This window comes from Ctenocephalides felis, unplaced genomic scaffold, assembly GCF_003426905.1.
Source record: "Ctenocephalides felis isolate EL2017-DRISC unplaced genomic scaffold, ASM342690v1 CF-g0.4_SCAFFOLD_02501, whole genome shotgun sequence".
Taxonomy (NCBI): Eukaryota; Metazoa; Arthropoda; class Insecta; order Siphonaptera; family Pulicidae; genus Ctenocephalides; species Ctenocephalides felis.
In genome coordinates, this window is record NW_020538655.1 from 1 (window position 1) to 21,711 (window position 21,711).

Here is a 21,711-nt window from a genome sequence, read left to right on the forward strand (position 1 = left end):
TTTTGGCAATTACAATTTCTAAAGTAATTTTCTTACTATAATTTAACAACAAACATTATTGTTCAAGTTCAAATCTTAGGTGAATACGTTTGTAAAATCTAGTTCTTATGAGCACTCTCCGATCTAAGATCAACTTGCTAAATATTCCATATCTAATGCCATACAAATGAATTTTTGACACATCAAACAAACTATGAACATGAAAATAGTTTAGTAAAGTAAACCAAAATGCGACATGCATAAGCTTAAAAAATAATGTATATGAAATTTGGACATATTGCGTTATTTATTAATCTGAATTATATAATTTCATCTTCCACATATACTGTTGACTGTATCTTATGTTATTTTAATTTCTGGCACATTTCAGCTGCTTTTCGGCAATAATAATGTAGATATTACATTTTTCTTGTATATAATATTCTAATATTATCTAGGCTCATAATTTCAGCTAAATTCAAATTTCAAATGAATTGACATTTCTAGTAGATGGCAGTTTAAATGTTTTCAATGTCAAACAATGATAAGTGTTTTTTAGTAATTTTGCAATATTCTAGAATATTACTAGCTTTATCGTTTATTAAATCTTAAAAATTTCCTTTGACAACTCTAAAAAGAATGATCAAAATCCGAATAACCGTTTAGGAGAATTATCAAATTATACAACACCAGAGTGTATGTTATCGGTTGTAAGATCCAGCTGATACTTTAAATTAAACATTTTAAATTTTGCAATGTATATAGCTATATATCTTTTGAAATAAATTATATCTTACAGAAAAACAATACACCATGTAATAACAAATACGAGATAATTCTACTATTTGGAACGCTGAATTCTAGATATTGGCACAACGGTGCAACGCTTCTTGACATGTTTCCAAATAGAAGAATCCAATCCATGATATTTAATGCACGTGAGACACGTGTAGTTTGTACCAATGTATCGAATTTCATTTGTTTTTTTTTTTTAATTTGCACCACAAAATTGTTCAAAATGGTACAAATGTAAATTTGTTATAGTCGCTCATTTGTCTGTCTATCGGTCAATCAGGACTGTTTTCTTCCTAGCAGAATTGCAAATATTAATCGAAAATTTGCGGTTCTTTAGAAGCAAAATTCAAAATGGAACTAAAGTTTCAAAAAAGCTTTGTTTTGGCAGATTTGTGTAGGTGTCTGTCAGTGATTTTATGAGTGAATACCTTTGTCTACAAATTCTTGTATATTTCTTGGCAACGATAAACACCATGTCAACAAAATATTTTCATGTCATTTTAATAAATTATAGTACTAAATTATTAAATAAAATAAATCTATAAGTCAACTTTTCATGCTAAACGCGTAATTGCTTTAAATAGTTTTGAACTAAAGATTGGTTTGCAAAAATCTCAACATGAATATAATAATTTCAGACAATTTTTTTTAAGAACTAATTTTACTAAAAATAAAAATTATAGCATTTAGAAAATTATGAGGTCACAAAACGTCAATTAAGACCGTAGTCTGAGAACTTTGTAATGGGCTACAGTACGATGTTATATTTACCGTTTTGTAATATAGAGTTAATATTATTATTTATTTTTATTAATAGTTATATTATATATTTAATAACCATTATAACTCTAAACTATTTTATTATAAAAGTTTCTTAAAATGTGCTCGACAACATAAAATATTTTGTGTACATATTAGTTCGTGGAATATGATGTTGCAATAGGATGGTTTTAGCTCGGAAACGTTTGCTGCAAAAACATTGGGTTTTACGTACGAAATGTGATATTTTCCTTGATTTCACGAAGCCATCATCTTAAATAGGAGTCACAAATATTTATCATTTCACTGTGGCAATCACATAATCCAGAAATGTAGGTCTATGGATTAAGGATTAATGAGTAGATTTTCATCTCGGAATCTCACTCCGATTTATTGGCAACTGCGATTGTGCTAACAATAGACAACTTACTTGGACTTACGTACAATTGTGTGCATAAAATGGAACATTCTTTAACATTTAGAGCATATTGTGTTTAGTATGCAAACCATGCCATTATTTAAAAAAAATAGTATAAATTAATTTTTGGTAAAACGTTTTTAAAAAATATATTGCAAATTATTCAAACTTATAATGACTGGTAACAAAATTTTAACTGATAAAGGTAATAAATATAATCATAATTATTTTATTGTATCAACATGAATGTGAAAAAATAGTAGAGGCGACTGGGTACGGTTGTGCCAGATTTTATGATAGTGAAAGTAGTCGTAACAGCTAGACTATACTGATTTTGAGATAGGGTCCAAAGGAAGAAAGATGAAGTATGTTTGCTCAAACAAGTTTCCATTATTGCATTGAGTCAGCGCCCTATATTTATATGATCTGTAGACCACTTTGCTTTTAAATAGCTAAATCCAAGTTTTTTTGTTAGATTTCTTTTAATAAAAACTATTACTTGTATATAGATCAAAGATCACTTTGTTTGTTATTTTACTGTAAATTGAACATTAGTAATTAATTATCAATAACTAGTTTTGTTTTATGCGGCATGTATTTGTTGTGACATGTATTTCTTGTCCTTTTTGCGCGCAATTTAAACAGATAAAAATGTAACTTAACTTAGACAAAATACCATGGGAGAAAGAGAAGAGAAAATTCAATACAAGGAAACAAAAGATTTCACAAACATTTCTTGTTTAAAAAAATGGTTTTGTCTTATATTGTTATACTATATTCATAAGCTATGTTTAAATGATAAAGTTGTGTGCGTTACATATTTCTGACAAAAGAAGTCGTTATAAATCATTTTAGTGTTTAAACCTATTGTTGCTTACCCTATTTTTATGACTGTCACAACCGTCCTTCGGGTGTGGACGATTGTGTCACTCGCCCTTTTCTTGTATGATTTTATTTTATGACTAATCTATTGTATTTGTAGACATTATTAAGTATTTCCTCATAGACATATATGTAAATTACCATTTAATTTACTTTTCTCCCAGTTAACAGCTAAATTAACAAAATATTGCTGATCAAAAAAAGTGACACAACCGTACCCAGTCTTCTCTACAATAATTTCGATGAAATTTGAGCAAGGGCATTCCATCCAGTATATACAAAAAATACACAAAATATATCAAACATGTCAATATTAATAATATATTAAATAAAAGGTGAAGTCCAAATATATAACTTAAATTCAAATTTTTCTTGAAACTGCGATCCAATCACAAAAACTTTGAATTACTGAAGTCCCTTTAAAGATATCAGGTTAGGCACCTGATATTTTATTAATCAATACTTCTTAGTATTGATGGAACTTCCAGCATCCAGAGCATCCAGAAATGAACCAATATGATGCACCACTTAATAAAGTATTTTATACTTTTGGTTTCTTTCCCTTATTAATAAATAATAAACAATTTGCCCACCTTTTGCTTCATTAAAACTTCATGATTTAATGTTGACTGAACGGGAGCCCTCATGGCCGGATTCGGGTGGTGGCGCAGATAGCAATCATTAGCATTTGAGTCGCGCTTCACCTTTGCACCTGGTAGCACCAACGGGGTCGTTCTGTATGGCTAAAATAATTAAACAACATTGTTATTGATGGCCCCATACAAGTTATATGAAATAAAAAATAATTGTTTTTATTTTCTTTCACCATATAATTAACAACCGTTCTAAGTGGCAAATATAATAAATAAAGTGAGGCGATGCGCAAAGGCTTAATTTGACTTTGAGCAATTATATTGTGAAAATCAAACCAACCATATCACAACAAATAACTGACTATTTTCAGTAAAACTCCTAGCTACATTACAGATATGCATTTTTTTTGCTGTTTTTCTAGAATTTGTCGCTAGTCTTTTTTACCCCACAAGCAGTATGTCCTTTTTTAAAAGAAATTTTACGAAATAACAGCTACATTATTCAACTAATGCAAAATATAAATTTCACGGGTACATTTTTACAGAGATATTACTCTATATAACCTTGATGTAGCATTTTCTCAAAAAAATCATCAGCAAAGTTGGAATAAATATTTATTTAACTTATCTCTTGTAAAATTGCTTCTTTTGCCTTGTTTATTTACTATTTTTTATTGTTTACACCTTTGCCAGGGTAAAAATTCAGTCGGTCTGTTTTACCCTACCCACGCATGAGTTTTTATAAAATTAATTTTATATAACTTTGCTCTGATATTTCATCAAAGATTTTGAATAAATACTTATTTAAATTACTCTTGTAAAATTGCTCTTTTAACTTAATTTACTATTTTCATTGTTTACACTTTTATATAAAGTTAAAGTTCAGTTGGTCCTTAAGGTTATATAAAAAACGGTTGAATTTACCTTAAAACTAACAATACATCTTAGAAAACGTATTAAATAAAAATTATATTAAGGTCTCGTAAACTAAACAATGCTCACAAACGAAAAAATCTAACAACGAAAAAAAAACTTTTGCTATGGATTTTCAAACATCGGCGTCGTAAGAATCAAGGTGATGGCTGGTTGTAAATATTTTTTCCTCTACTTTCAAATATTGTTATTAAAAATTCACTTGTTTTTTAAGATATCGATGGTGCAGCTTAGATAATAAATATATTTCATGTAATAAAATAGACAAATGACAATAAGTGTTAATAAAGTGCAAGTTCAATCATAAAAATTAAAAGAAATGAAATGGAATTGTGTTTTTGTGCTTGACAAATTTACAGTCAAAAGACCTAGTACAAGGGTATAGGGTGTCTTCTATTTATTTTAATATATGTTAATATACTATTTAATTTAAATGTTTTTTAACATGTTTTCATACTCAGCACATATATTCTTATATATTACTTTCTAATAATAATATAAACATATATTAAATAATAATAATATAACTAATTTATTCATTAATCATGCATAAATTCATATAATAACAGATCCAAATAAATACATGCAAATAATTATAATATTCATATATTATACATACATACACATTATATACATTATACATATTATATATACATATGTGTACTTGTGTTTGCATATATTATAAATAAAAATAATGTGTAACCCCACTAATCCATAATTTATATCGAAGATAATAACACATTCCATGTCTCATAATATAAATTCTTTAAGCATATTTTATGCCTCTATAATCTGTTAATGCATATATTCACACTTCATATATTTTATAACCTTCACAACCTTGGATTACTTTAAATATTATGTCTGGTTGCAGAACTATTTACAGAAAAACAAAAACTTCTCCTTCAGGAAATCATGTATTTATAAAATAAATAATCTGAATGAACGGAATTGCCAAACGTTTTACATTTATCTCGGTTGTTAACTTTATTAATTAACGAAGATCTCCTGATCATACTTTAGAAAAAATGAATATATGTGTATGTTGTGACTTTTTTTCCAAATTTATTAAAAATTTATGACGGCTTATGCTTTGTTTTAAAATTTCCTATTTCTCAAATATTTTTAAATCGTATTAATTTACATCAACTTGCTGATTTATTTCATTTATTTGATAATTTCTAAAGTTCTCATACATTTGTTACCCACTTACTCTTAAATAGATAATAACACCAAATTTTCTTATAATATTGGTTTTTGTTCTTCGAAATGGTGATAGTTGTTACTGGTCTTTCGAATCCATGCTAAATCAGATTACACCCTTCCAGGAGGTCCCATAATTAGTTAGTCTAATTTCTAATAGTTATCTTTCCAAGTTGACTACAAAATTGGCCATGCTTTTTGGAATTATCTAATACGATCGAAATTATTTTCAACATAGTATTTTATATCTTTTTATTTCGAGGGTAACTCTAGGCTTTTTTTAAATTATAATAGCCGCCTAGCAATCCTTTTTCAAATTTGTTGATTGAAATGTATCAAAACATTTTGATGCCTTATTTTTTATTATTTACATTATAAGCCATTATATGTAAAAAATAAGTAGATATTTGTGAATCGTATGTATGAAAAGAATGATAATCCAAATAAATCTTACAATTTTTGAGTATGCTATATACGGTAAACAACAAAATCTTTAATATTTCACATAGGTTAAATGATGGAAATCATCATACATAAATTTATGAATTGTTAGAAAAATAAATATTAGTTTGTTTTCATATATTTAGGAAGACATACTAAAATATAATTCATACTCTATTTTATAAAAATACTAACATTTGCTGAAAAACAAATCTGTTGCAGGACTATCAATTTTGGTTATATAAATAATACAATTCAAATAATAACATTAATGAAATGCCAACAAAATCTCAAGTTAAAGCCAATTTTAAATTATTTTGAAACAAATAGCTAATTTTCCAGTTAGATAATAGTCAATGATTTACATTTATTGATGGCTATACGGATTTCAGTTCCATAAATAAAGCGAAATTTTAAAATAAATACGCTCGACGTCTACTATATAATGGAAATTAAGTAAGAGTCGAACGATATAAAATATACATGTGTTTACTTTAATAACTATTAATAGCTCGTTATGTATAACTATAAATATTGGACTTAGTGTTTCAATTTATACATGATTAATTATATCATTCTAAAACTCAAAACAATAATCGATTGGGCGTTGTTGCTGGCACTGTAATAAGATGGTGGATTGTAAGATTTAGTTTAATAATTTGTGATCAATTTTTTTTGTTTAAATTTATTGCAATAACAATGGTCTGCTGCAAATAGTTCTGTTAGGTCACTAAAAAGATCGGAAAATCTGGGTAGAAGTATATATACTATAGTAATTATAATTACTTCATGAAAAATGTTTAATAAACAAATAGTGAAGTAATTACTCATTAAACTTATTATAGACTGGTAAATTGTTATATAAAAATTATATTTGATATCAATATCAAATGAAATATAATTATAATAAAATTTACAGGAATATTAATAAACCATTTTTCATGTTGATTATAATAACGATCAATAAGATAATAAATAGTTAATCACAAAACTGTGTATCGCATTCAGTCAATAATTTCAAATATCAAATGTGTAAGTTTAAGACAACGAAACAGCTTTGTTTGTATTATAATTATATAAGTATAATTTTTTTTGTTATGGCTTTATTGATTTATATAGAGGATAATTCAATGCACTAAATAAATATTAGATTATTTATAATTTAAAAATAAGCCATAATTAAATTTATATAGGTATAAGAATGTCGGGGCAAAAAGGTCCTGTTTAACATCAAATAATTATACTGTAGAAACCAATAAAAGGTCTTCAATAAAAAAGACCACCACAGATATCTCAAAAACCAGTAAAGTTATTAATTTTTTAACAACAATATTTGAAAGTAGAGGGAAAAAAATGTATAAGCAAAATAATTTGTAAAAGCAAATAAAAGAATAAATTAAGTTAAAAAGGCCATTTTAAAAAACAAAGTAAACAAATACTTATTCGAACTCTGCTGATGAATATTTCTGACAAAATACCAGATCACGGTTATATACAGAGTTATCTTTGTAAAAAATCCACCCACAAAATTTATATTATACAATCAATTAGTTTTCAAAATATAGTTTAGATCAAAGTCAAATTAGAGCTTTACGTCCTGCCCTACCCTACTGTTTAATTACCAATACCGAAATTAGTAAAAAAAATATATTATTTTGGAAATATGATTATAAAAATGTATCATATACAACTTTTATAAAGTAATAATCTTATATATAAAAATGAATCGCAAAATGTGTTGGTAAGCGCATAACTCAATAACGCCTGGATCAATTTGGCCAATTATTTTTTTAACATGTTTGTTGAAGTCCAAAGATTGTTCTTACGGCGAGAAAAAAACGAATAATTGCCGGAAAAACTCTAAAAACTGCCCTTTTTTCACATACAAACGTTTTCTAACAAAAACGTTGAATCAATTTCAGCTTCATTGCTATAATATAAAGTTCATATTAAATTACAAGCACTCACTGTTATCTAAGGCAGGTCCTGCCGTTTCGAAGATACGGAGCAAAAAGTGCCAAAAATGGTAATTCAGTTATTGAAGCAACGGAGCGCCCGAATTAAATGATTTAATTTGAACAAAATGAAGAATTGATTAAATTTTTAGAAAGGCAGCTCTAGCGGTTACGGAGACAGAGAAAAAATGTAAAAAAAAATGATATTTAGCGGTCTAAAATGATCATTAGACATATGCATATCAAATTATCAGATATTTTATAGAGATTTTAAACATGTGAATTAATTTTGTTACATTGTTTTTGGTTCCGTATCAAGATTTTTAATTTCTAAAGTTCACTTATACGGTTCAAACAAATTTCAAAATTTCCAGCATGTTTTTTTCAAAATTTTCAAAACTATACAAAATTTTATACATGCTTACATACATATTTAGACAGATGAAATGGCAGGCAGGTAAATTGGTAGATATGGGTAAAATGGTGGACAGATAAACTCGAAGATAAATAAAATGGACAATATGACAACTGGTAGATAGACTAATTGATAGACAGGTAAATTGGTAGACAAGTAAATTGTTGAACAGGTAATTGGTAGACTGATAAACAGGTTGACAGCTAAACGGGTGGACAGGACTAGATATCACACATATGCATTTTGGTTTAAATTTTTAATTGAAAGTAAAACACGGCAAAGCGTGAATTGGTACAGCTAGTATTTAATAAAATAAACGTATATACTAAGCCACCAATACAAAGAAAACTAATAGATTTTTATTTAATACATTAAAATGTATCATTTAATCTAAAATAAACATGTTGATATTATGTTGTTTTATTTAACTGACATTGTAATAACTAACAATTTTCTTTCAATCGGAATAGTCAATTTCGCATTAAAATCAAGTCATTGATAATAAAACAAAATTGACATTTCAAAATATATGCATCAAGACAGACGGTTTAATTTGGCTCATATCCCGTAATTGCGTCAAAATACTGGCAACTGCAGCAATATAATGCATTTGCTGCCCACGTATATTTTTTGATCCGTGAATATCTGCCAAAAGTAACACCTTCCTTATAATCGAAATATAAACACAAAAATTATAATGGAAAATTGACTCTAGCTCATCATATACTGTCTTTGGTTTAAAAAATAAAGAATCTGTGTTTCTGACAGGCAGTTGAACGAAGATACCAATTAATTGTTTTATTATTTATTTTTGAATAGCAATTAGAACTTAACAGTTCTGTGAACTGTTACTAATGACTTCTTCACAAAATCACTTTTCAGAAGACAGGTTGGTCTATCCATATTTGATATATTTTTATTAGGTTTTTTATTGCTGATGATATATTTTTAATTAGATACCAGTGAAGAATATTATCACTTGAAAACATATTATGAACTGATTAATACTGTAAAAGTAGTTACTCGTGCCATATAATTCCATACATATACCTAATTTATAAGCACTAGTATAGTAATTTTTAGAAAATGTCATCTCCTATCTTAAAAAAAACTGTCAAATGTTGCTGGATATCTTGCAAAATGTAATTCAAATTTGATTTTGCTATTTTTTTTTCAGAATATTCTCACAACGCAAATTGCTTATTTATAAGCATATATAATTATTATTTTTTTTATCTTTCTGATAAGATGATTATATAATAGTTTATTGCTCTTGTAAATTATATTGACATCATGGTACTACAGTATTACTCAAGAAAATAGCAAATTTTGTGCGAACACAAATAGAAATTTTCAGCCTTGTGCCGTATTTTTCTCAAAATATAATGTTCTAAAAATATAAGGAGTACACAGTTTATATAGTACATAGTTTCAGCGGTGACATTTCTAGCCAAAACTAATATATATATATATGTAAAAGAACTAATAAAATAATGAATATTAAATTTAATTAGTTTGAGAAAATATTAAAATTCGAATTCATTCACTTTTTTGATCATAAAACCATTTACAAAAAACAATTAAAAATAACGTCACAACTAAAGAAATGTATTAAATGCGTTTACTAGTGCTATGTTAACACTTTTGGCAAAAAATCAATTAAAATCTCATTATTATCGAAATTTAAAAAAAATCAAAAGCAGCATGGTTCAATTTTCTTACATAAAAAATCAGAATACACACCCATGTTCATTGATAGATTTGCTTCAACGTTTTGGATTTTTATCCACAAATAATTTAAAAATAATTTTTTAAGAATTTGTTTGATAGAATGAAATAAAAAACGTAAGAAAACTAAACAGTAAGATAAACAAAAAACATAAAAAAGACACATGAAAAAAGTAAAAGTATAAATTAGGTCTATTTTGAACATTTGTAAAAAAAAGTCAAAAATATAATACCTTCTAACTATATATCTATAATAGCTATTTCAATCATCGTAATGTAAATGTGCTTGAAAATTAAATGTATATATTATAACAATGTATATGTATTAAACCTACAAGTACTAAAATGAGCACATTTTTCCTTGAAACGTTGTTTATATTTAATTAAAATTTATAATTACAATCTAATTGTAAGATTCTAACAAAAATGAAAAATATTTAAAATTAAATTAATAATTTATATTTGTAATACGATATCAAAAATGCAATGACTAAAATATATAGGTAAAGATCAAGGGATCACGCCAATGAATCAAAAAAACAAGAATTGTAAAATTTTCTTTTTTAATAGTTTATTTTTGACTTTGTATTTAAGTAAATTGTTTATATGATTTTTCAAAGATGTAAGTTGTATAACAATATATCATATTAAACTTGTCCAAATTAATACCAAAACATTGAATTCTGCGCTGTAATTTGTTAGCTTCATGTTTCATCGTTGTTTAGTTAGTTGTCTTATATGTTCGTGCAGATGATGTATACATACTGCCTCTCGATTAGTTATTTTTACAAACTATTGCTTCACAGCGAATTTCGCTTACAAGCCGCCAAAATATCAATTCAATTGCTTGAAACGCTATTGGAATGTGACCCTTTAAAACATCCAACTCTTTACTTCTTTTATCACATGTTTCAATAGTATAGCCAAAGAAAAAATTAATTGTTTAAAAAAATGCCATATACCACCGTTAAAAATTTTGTTATAATTGTTATTTTAGTTACATATTTATTATTATTTACACCTTTGCCAGGGTAAAGGTTCAGTTGGTCCTTTTCATCCCGCCAACGTGTAAGCTTTTATAGAGATTATATAAACAAAACGGTTGAATCTTACTTAAAGTTAACAATACATCTTATAAAATAATTTAATAACGTATACTAAAAAAATATATTAAGATCTCGTTAATTAAACAACAGTGCTCATAACCAAAAAACTAACTAACTCAATGTTTGCATTCCAAATTCGGTAGTATAAATGGAATAAAAATATTTGATTTATTTTTGTTTTTGTTTAATCTAACAAGATTAAACAAAAAACAGTTTAACTAAGAAATCTTTAAAATTATCTTTTTAAGTAAATCGAAAACGATATCAAGTTTTGTATAAGACATAAGCAATCTCTTCAAGAAATAATAAGATTCCAAATAAACTGCTTGACTGTTTAATATTTACTAGCCATTGCTGTGTAAGTATTGTAATAAACATCATCACCAACATCTAAGATTTTGATAATTTCAGACAATATTTTAAAAACAATGTCAATCTATATATATATATATATATATATATATATATATATAAATAATTGTATGTCTGTATGTCCGTGTATGTCCAATGTATTCATAAACCGTACATCCATTCGCCGTGATAATTTGGGAAACTGTTTGGTACATCCCTGGACAGGTTTTCGCATATTTTGATTGAAAACAAGTGGTTTCCCACCCCCAAAATTTGTTTTTATTTTTGAGTCAATTCATATTTTTATATAATGCGTGTATATAAACTACATATAACCCTAAATTTTACATATAACCCTCTTGCCACAAACCCCTATTTTGTAAGAATTTTAAAAGTGTAATTATATTAATTAAATTATTTTTTACCTCAAATTCTATCAGTAAACATCTTTGACTGAATTTCGATTGAGATTTTTTGAGCTAATGAAATAATAAAAGTCCAATTTTACATAAAGAATATTTTCATTAGGAACTGCTAAACTTTAACACTTTTTTTAATGCATTGGTTCATTTTTTTTATTTTTTTAAATAGCAACGTGTTGTGATCGGGTACAAATAGTTCAATATATAATCTTACCCAAAGTGTTGCAGAATCATCCATTTTATTTCCGTGATCCGTGGTGTACGACGTTTTGTAGGTGTAAAATGTTGCCATTGTTATGTGCACACTGAAATTTAACTATAATTTAATAAGATAAACAGTATTTTTATGTCTTATATATATTTAATGAATAAATCACAATGCGCAATTAGGAGAAATATAAAATTTAGAATTATATGTAAAACAAAATAAAAGGTCTGAAGCAAAAATGATTAGGTTAATGAGTAATTACTAAATTACTAATTAATAATTTTTAACAACAGTAACTTGCAATGAATTTTAAAATATTGATTTAGATAATACACCTAAAATATTTATTGCAAAAACACCCAAACTATTTGAGCGCGACTCAAAATTTCGATGCTGATCGGTTCGAACGACTTATATCACGCGCCGGCTATTTCAAGACTAAAGAAGTTCTTTAAGAAACAAGATTCGTGAAATCTATTTGTATCGGTAAATCTATATCTATAGATATATATATATAAATATATATATATAAAATATATATATATATATATATATATAATATTATAAACATGCGCAAGATCTACTTCTAGAAGTTTGCGCGAATTTTCAAGTGCACACATACATGTGTTAGTCAGCTATTTTGGTAAAATCATGAGAAGCAGAGGCAGGGTGATCAAAAATTTGCGTCATGTCGTAATTTTATGTAGATCTTTTCATTACGATAATTCAATGTTGCCAATTGCAAAGTTTTCCTCACTCATCAACGACTTATTTACCACCAAAACATATGGTTTGTTGGTAAATAGAAAAGATATAATTAGCTTATTCATTATATGTTACTGATGTGAAATCAGTTAACTCTAGTGTATTTGAAATATCTTTTCAAACATTGAGGTCCTTCTGAAATGAAAATCTTAATATGGTATTCTAGCCTATCCATATTGTTCGGACGTATTTTCGTTTTATTATATTGGCCATGAAGGTGACAATCTTAATGGCATTGAGCTTTTACACGGAATGGTTGCTACCACTGGTAGAGTGGGTAGCGGAGAGTTCGATGTAACTAATTGTTCACTTCTAAAAGGAAAGCCCGCGAAACAACATGGATAATGAATAATCAATAAATATATCTTCTTGCATTATAACTTAGTAACAAATCAGTGATTGTGATAAGAACTACAACAAATACATACAAATACAAAACAAATCAGTGTTTAATACAGTCCACAGCTACAAGGGTTGAATTATAACCCAACAACCTGAGTTAATCGAAGGAGAGTTTTAATAAATTCTATAACGACGTATCGCAAATACACATATATTTCTTTTAAGTTAAAAGAAGCCAGAGTTTTAAATCAAGCTTTAAAAGGCTATTACTTATTGCATAAATTTTGTTTGATCATTCGTGGGCACTTCGACAATTATATTGGAAAGCATAAAATAGGGGAACTCCCATGTCCCATGTAGATCTTCGAAAACCATAACAATATTGAGCAATATTCGATACCCAAGCCTGATCAAATGAATCCAAAAAGAATTCATGTTCATAAAGCACATTACCTGTAATCGCCAAAATGCAATATGGAAAAGCCTTGCAGATCTCTCATTTAGCTCTGCACATATGTTGCTCTCAACAGTGTAAAAGAAATAATAATCTAATTTTAGGAAGAGGAAACATTCGTGCACCATATGTGCAAAACAATTGATACCAAACATTTTACGCAAGTTTTCATAAGTATTATTTCATGAAAGAAATATATAATTTATAATTTAAATCATTCACTATTTGGATAATCAATGGCACGAGTGCAGATATTTGAAATAATTCTGTATGCGCAAGTTCTAGGTAATAATTAGTAAAATTACAGTGCAATTACTGCTATCATGTCAATCTATCACAAAATACAATACAATCTATCACAAAATCATAAGGTTTCATATGAAATAAAACAAGATAAATAAATCAATAAAAATAAAACCGTTAAGTACATATTATAAGCTAACACGATTTAAAATTACGTATATTTGAAGGCATTAATATGGTGATTATAATCTCAATAAATTTGTTATTCAGTTCATAGGATATAAATTTTATTTAAATTGTTTAAAAACCATGTTTAATTATTAAACATCCAATATGAAATAGATTCAAATGAATAAATTAACCCTCTCGCTACGGATGTCGTCCATTGACGACATCCACATCTCATGCTGCATGTACGGATGTCGTCCATGTACCATGGACATAATGTGTTTCAAACTTCATTTCAAGATTCATCACTATAAGTTGAATTATTGTAATTCTAATTTTTGTTGTAATTTTTAGATTATTAGAAGTTTTATTGATAATGATAAAAAAGTCTGAAAATATATCGCTATGTCTGTATGTTCAGTATTGCTACTAAAGAAAGGGGGTTAAGAAATGAAAAATGTCGTACATCATCATTCAACATTTACTTCAATATTCAGTATTTGCTTTATTACAATTTTCAATATTATGTAAATTGTATATAAATAAAATAAGCTCTTTACTAATATCCATCGATAATATTATTCTTGTGATTGTAAGAGTTCAAAAATGCTAACCTATCTAATGATTTTCAACAACTTGTAACATATTTACCCAGAATAAAAAGTTCTACTATGCAAGAACTATATAGCTTGTATAGTGAATGTATTAACAAAAATAAAAATGATTAATTAAAAATTTCATTATAAAAACTGAAATTAGCTGTCGGTGCCACTTGGCAAAAATCCCATCGTAATATGATGCAGAAGCTAGATGAAGATAACATATTGCTCATTAGCGACTTGCGAAAACTTCCCGTTGATAAATTGTAAGGAAAAATAAATAATTTAGTGTAATTAAATTTAAGAACTAGTTGTAAGCAGCATTATGCCTTAAGGCAAGTTGCATGAACATCCCGACATATGTAAATAATCGATTTAATCAACAAAAATTACAATTAGCTATTGCATTAGCATGTTGTATACAAAGTTTCATCAAATTCATCATCAAAAATTGCAAAAACCAACCCTGCCGATCTTTAACAAAAACAAATCAACAACGCATTTGTCATCTGTTTCGCCCATAGAAGGGGTAAAATGGGACATCCAGAGTCTTATTTCTTATTTTAAAGCTATTTTACTAAATAGCAACTACATAATTCAACCAATGCAAAACATAAATATCATGGGTACGCATTTTGCAGAGAGATCACGGTTTATAACCTTGATCTGATATTTCGTCAGAAATATTTATCAGCAAAGTTGGAATAACTATTTATTTAATTTGTCTCTTGTTAAATTGCTTTATTTAACTTAATTTACTTTCTTATCTACTATTATTTATTGTTTACGCCTTTGCCATGGTAAAAGTTCAGTTGGTTTTTTTTACCACATACACGTTTAAGCTTTTATGAAGGTTATATGAAAAAACTGTTGAATCCAACTTAGAATTAACAATACATCTTATAAAACAATTAAATAACGTATTCTTAAAAATTGTATTAAGGACTCTAAGAACAACGAAAATAATTTATTATTAATACTTGTAAGAATCAAGGTGATGGTTGGTTACACATCTTTTTACCTCTACTTAAATATTGTTGTTAAAAAAATTAACTTTACTTTTGTTTGAGATAATGATGGTCGACCTTTTTACTCGCGGACTTTTAAAACTCGCTCTACCCTATAAATTAAAGTCTTAAAATCGATTTTGAATCACAAAATATAGAAATATAAAATCACCTTATACAATGTATACTAATTCTCGGACCGAATATGATTAATAATAAAGCCAAATAAGATTCCATAAAACAAATTTAGCCAAAATTACGTTAGGGACACAATTACGAGAAGTTCCTCCTAAATTAAAATTTTGTATTACAAAATTTATATCCATGCTCAAATTGTCAAAACATATAGTCATTTATAAGTTTTCTCCAACGAGCACAAATTGGACAGCAATGAGGAAAACATTCTATGCTTTATATATTTTTTAGAAATAAATAAACTTAGTTATTAGTTGAAACTCAGGCTTGATTAATCAAACGAAGATTTAATAAACAATTTACTTCATTAAAATCAGTAATACGGAGATAGAAGCTATATAAATCTATTTTAGATTTAGATTACACAAATACGTCTTGAAACAGTTCAGTTGACCTATTTGCTCGATTGGATTCCGTTTCGTATCGTCGATATATTTTAATAATCATTAAGAATTAAACATAATTTACTTAATTATATTGCATTAGACTAGTGAATTGTTTATGTTCACAAAACGATTATGTTTGTAAACAGGCTATTGGGTGAACGGAAAATATAAGTCAATAATATTTTGTTTAGTGTTTCTATAAATTTCAACAAATAATCTTATTCCAAATAAAATATCAATAAATTCTCAACAAAACTGGTATTTGTGTGAACAGGCTATCGGGCAAACGGAAAATATAAATCAATAATATCTAATATGTCTAAATTAGAACTAGTCAATAATTTCTTTGGTGTTTTTATTAATCAATTCAACATATGATCTTATTCCCCATAAATATCAATAATTTTTTTATTTACCTTTCAAGCAATTTCAACAGTTTGTCGAATAGAGTTCATAAAGTTTAACATCGAATTAAAAAATCAAGAGAAAGCAAATTCTTTCAGTCTTAACATCTGGCAAAAATCAGCGGTCTTTTGTGAGGAAAATGATGTCTTATCAAACATGCTTTTCAGGGACCGATTATAGTGCATGGTATTTATTGTAACCTTGCAATTTACTGTCATGTTAATTCTCAATGTACATGAGCAATAAATATTTGTTTATTTTACATCAAAACAATTTATTTTAGAGAACATTCTTTCCTTTGCTTCATACCACATTATCGTCAATCAATATAATTATTTGTTAGTAAACCGTAGATCTATATTATTCTATATTAAATTTTATAAATTTAACGACCGAATTACTTTGAAAAAAAAACTAGTGGGGCGCATGGCATCGTGCCTTAAGGCAAATTGCTGGAACTTCCCGTACCAAATATTATTATTTTTTAAAAAACGATTAACATTTTTGAAAAAAATTTACTTTGAAAAAAATAGATTTTTGCGAAACTAGGACTTTGACAAAAAATTACTTTTTTTGGAAAAAAAAGTTTTTCTTTTTGAAAAAAAATGTTTTCTTTATTTTGACATATTTTGGAAATTTTGAACTTTTTTTCAAAGCAATCGTACTGCTTTAACTGCATACAGACAAAATGTAAAAGCGTGTAAGCGCCGCGTCGCCGTCTAACGGATAAACATTGGTACGGAACCCATAGGAATGCAAACAAAACTTATACTTATTGTTAAAATCTCTATAAAGTATCTGTTAATTTGATGTGCATATGTCTAATGATCATTTTTGACCGCCAAATGGATTTTTTTTTAATTTTTTCATTAGATCTCCGAAACCGCTAAACCTGCCTTTATGAAAATCATATGATCAGTTCTTCATCTTGTCAATACAAGTAAAATTATTTTTGAATTATTAAAATCGGACGCTCCGTTCTCTCAAAAACTGAGTTACCGTTTTTGGCACTTTTTGCCCGTATCTTCGGAACGGCCAGACCTGCCTTCGCCAAAACCTAATCAGCACGTGTCCTTATCAATATGAATCGAATGTTTTTTGAATTATTTATATCGGTTGATCGGTGTTCCCGAAATCGTCGATGAAAATTTGTTTTCCGCACACACACACGCACACACACATACGCACACACACACACACATACATCAATTTTTTCTAAGGTATGCCAACCTTTGAAATGTAAAGATTTATAAAAATTTTCATTTTCGATTTTTTTGCAATTACTATAACTTGCCCTACGGAAAGTTAAATATATGGTAGGGCGGGGCACAAAGGTCCAATTTGACTTTGGGCAATAATATTGTGAAAACCTAATCAATTATAAGTATAAGGAAATCATTGAGTACATAATTTATATCCACTAATAACATAAATTGATTTTGATATTAATTTCATTAATTCCTACGCTTATTTATTATGATATGTAAGAAATAATGTAAACTAAAGTCTTGATATATAAGACTAAATTTGGGATATGATAATCTTACTATTATCATACTATTATATTATATTATACTATTATATATCATAGATAATTTAACTATTATCTATTATACCGTGAGATACCTATGCCATCAATTTCTCTATCCATACAAATAATCTATTACAGCTAGATTATTATTTGCTAACTAACTTATTATATATATATATATATATATATATATATATATGTGTGTGTTTATATATATGTATATATATACATATCATATATATACATACACCCTACATACCTATTTAATATTGATGTGTTATATTTCTACCTTACGCCCTATGTATTATCTCTACCTATCTGTTGCCCATACCGGGGATTGAACCCGGTTCCTCTGCGTGACAGTCACGCATCTTAACCACTACTCTATCGGGTCCCCCCACTGAAAATATATTATGAAACACACTGTTGTTTCTCTAGTTAATTTTCTAATTAATTGAGCATTTTGTAATTAATTGAGTAACTAATACTAAGGTGACGCGACAACACACGAAAAAAGACGGTTGATTGTAGCGTTACGGTGGTCGAGTTGTTAAGGTCGTAGCTTGTCACGCGGCGGACCGGGGTTCGATTCCCGGTAAGAGTGAAAATAGTATGTAAGCGAAATTGTAGGCGTAAGATAATAAATGTTAGGCGGTTTAGATATAAGTGTAAGGATTGAGCGTATACGGTGTGGTGGTAAAAGAACGTACGATATAGTAGTTATAAGGCGTATAACCACGTAAAATGTGATGTTTAGGTATGGTTTAGGTATAGGGGATACACATACGCAAAAAGAAATTTATGATATTAGGGGTTATCGTATAAGAATTGCGAATGTTATATAGATTTAATTTATAAATATTCTTTCTTCTATACAAATATTTAGTTTGCTGGTTAGTTTTTTGACAAAGGCAGGGCAAAAGTGTAAGAAATGTCGATTTAGTTTTTGAGTCAACGGAGCATCTGGTTTAAATGATTCAAAAAACATTTTACATTTATTTACTGAAGTTAGAAGTGATTAAATTTTTGGGCAGGTCCAATAAAAAAAGTAAAATATTCTCTGTTAAAAATATTAAATATTGGTACGAAAAGTTCTAGCAATTTGCCTTAAGGCACGCGATGCACCTCTAATTTAGTGCAAATCGGACGCTTAGTTCTCTCAAAAACTGCCACTTTTTGTACATTTAGCTTCGTATCTTCGAAATAGCTGGGCCTGCCTGTGCGAAAAACTAATAACCACTTCTCCTAATCAATACTAAATTGAATGTTTTTTAGATCATTCAAATCGGATGCTCCGTTCTCTCAATTTCTATTTTCTGCACTCTTTGCTCTTTATCTCCGTAACTGCTGGACCTGCCTTTGCCAAAACTCAATCAGCACATCTCTTTATCGAGAAGAATCGAATGTTTTTTGAACCATTCAAATCGGTTGATCCGTACGCCCGAAAACGTGGACGAAAAATTGTATCATTACATACATACACACACACACACATCCATTTTTTCTGAGGTATGCCAAAATGTTCAGAAACCTTCAAAACGTCGAGAAATGTAAAAATTTTCAATTCCGATTTTCGGCCCATTACAATAACTTACCCTACGGGAAGTAAATAAAACAATAGGATTCTCACATTCTTTGAAAAGTCTAACTTGTGTAGGGTAAAGCTGGGCTTAAAGGTCCGCGGAAAAAAGGTCCACCACCGATATCACAGAAACAAGTAAAGTTACGACTTTTTACGATCATATCTGAAAGTAGAGGGCAAAAGCTGTGCCATTACCTTGTTTATTACAACGTCTCTATTGAGAGATACATGGCAATATTTGAAAATCTATAACAAAAGTATTTTCCTTTGTAGTTAGTTTTTTTGGTTGTGTGCACTGTTGTTTAGTTGACGAGACCTTAACATAATTTTTAAGTATATGTTATTTAAATGTTTTATAAAATGTATTGTTAATTTACACGAAGATGGGGTAAAAAGAACCACTAAACTTATATCCTAGCAGAAGTGTAAACAATAAAAATAATAATTAAAAAAGTAAATTACGTTAAAAAAGCATTTTTTATAAGAGATAAATTAAATTTTCAGTTATTCCAACTCTGCTGATGAATATTTCTGGCAAAATACCAGACCAAGGTTATATACAGTATTATCTCTGTAAAAAATGTACCTATAAAATTTATATTTTGTATTGGTTAAATTATGTGGCTATAATTTCGCAATTTTTTTTAAATTAAAACTAAAACATTAGACCTGTTTGCCCTCTGACTTTACGATTTTATCCCACCTATGGTGTAAAATGGACCATAAAATGGACATGAATTAGCTAGGTATTATAACTATTAGTTAGGTAGTTGTTTGTTTCATATGTGTCATTTGTTTTGGTTTTCGAGAGTCTAGTATGATTGGACCTTTGTGCCTCGCCCTACCCTATAATATAATATAATACAATACAAAATGATAGTTCAATAAAAGCAAAACATTTTGTTCAGGGCAACAGCAACAAGCGAAAGTGATAAGAAATAATAAATTGCATCAAGGCGCAAACCGGAACTAGAAAATGAAGAAAGCAATTTGCATACCGACATGTGACAACAAGTTCCTTATTAGTTAACATTTTTGCAAAAATAAATCTAATATTATTTATTTTTACACTATGCTTGTAATAGTTATTTACACGCGTTGAAGACGCGGCATTTGAATGATTCAAAAGACTTTCAATTCATAATGATACATTTATATAAAAATTGATAAAAAGTAATAGAAACAAATCAATGACATAAGCACTTTCGAGACAAATAAAAAACTACGGAAAATGATAAAAGCTATTAAAATGAAATGAAAATTAAAGAGATATATAAGAATTATTAAAACAATAAAGATAAAAATTGTAGTCTTTCACAAATACTAATCATTTTTTCACACCGTCAACACAAGCAAAATGTTTTTTGAATCATTTTAATCAGATCATGCGTTGTTTCAATAACTGCTATTTCTTCACTTTTTGCTCCTTATCTCTAAAACGGCTAGATCTGCCTTTGCCAAAAACTAATCAGCACATCTCGCCATCAATACGAACCGAACATTTTTAATCATACTAGTTAGATACCCCGTTCTCATAAAAAGCGTATTTCCATTTTCTGCACTTTTTGCTCCGTGTCTCCGAAACGGCTGGACCTGTCTTTGACAAAAACCAATCTGCATGTCTCCCTTTCAATAAGAATCAAATATTTCTTAAATAATACAAATCGGTTGATCTGTGCGCTAGAAAACTTGTATCCATACATACAAGCCAAAATGTTCAGAATCCTGTAAAACTTAAAAATATGCAAAAAATTTCATTTTCGATTTTTTTACGATTACTGTAACTAACTACGGAAAGTTAAAAATCATTATTTCTCTAAACAATTAACTAATGAAAATAAATCTA

General features: G+C 27.9%; 1 protein-coding gene across 1 annotated transcript; it reads right to left on the bottom strand.

Moving 5' to 3' along the window:
• Positions 1-3,426: 3,426 nt before the first annotated feature.
• Positions 3,427-12,617, bottom strand: LOC113380978 (the record flags this gene model as incomplete). Its single annotated transcript, XM_026619995.1, has 3 exons — positions 12,524-12,617; positions 12,195-12,285; positions 3,427-3,576 (listed from the first exon to the last, which is right to left on the bottom strand). Coding segments are annotated over exons 2-3 (228 nt in total), but the record flags the coding sequence as incomplete, so codon positions are not given.
• Positions 12,618-21,711: the final 9,094 nt, after the last annotated feature.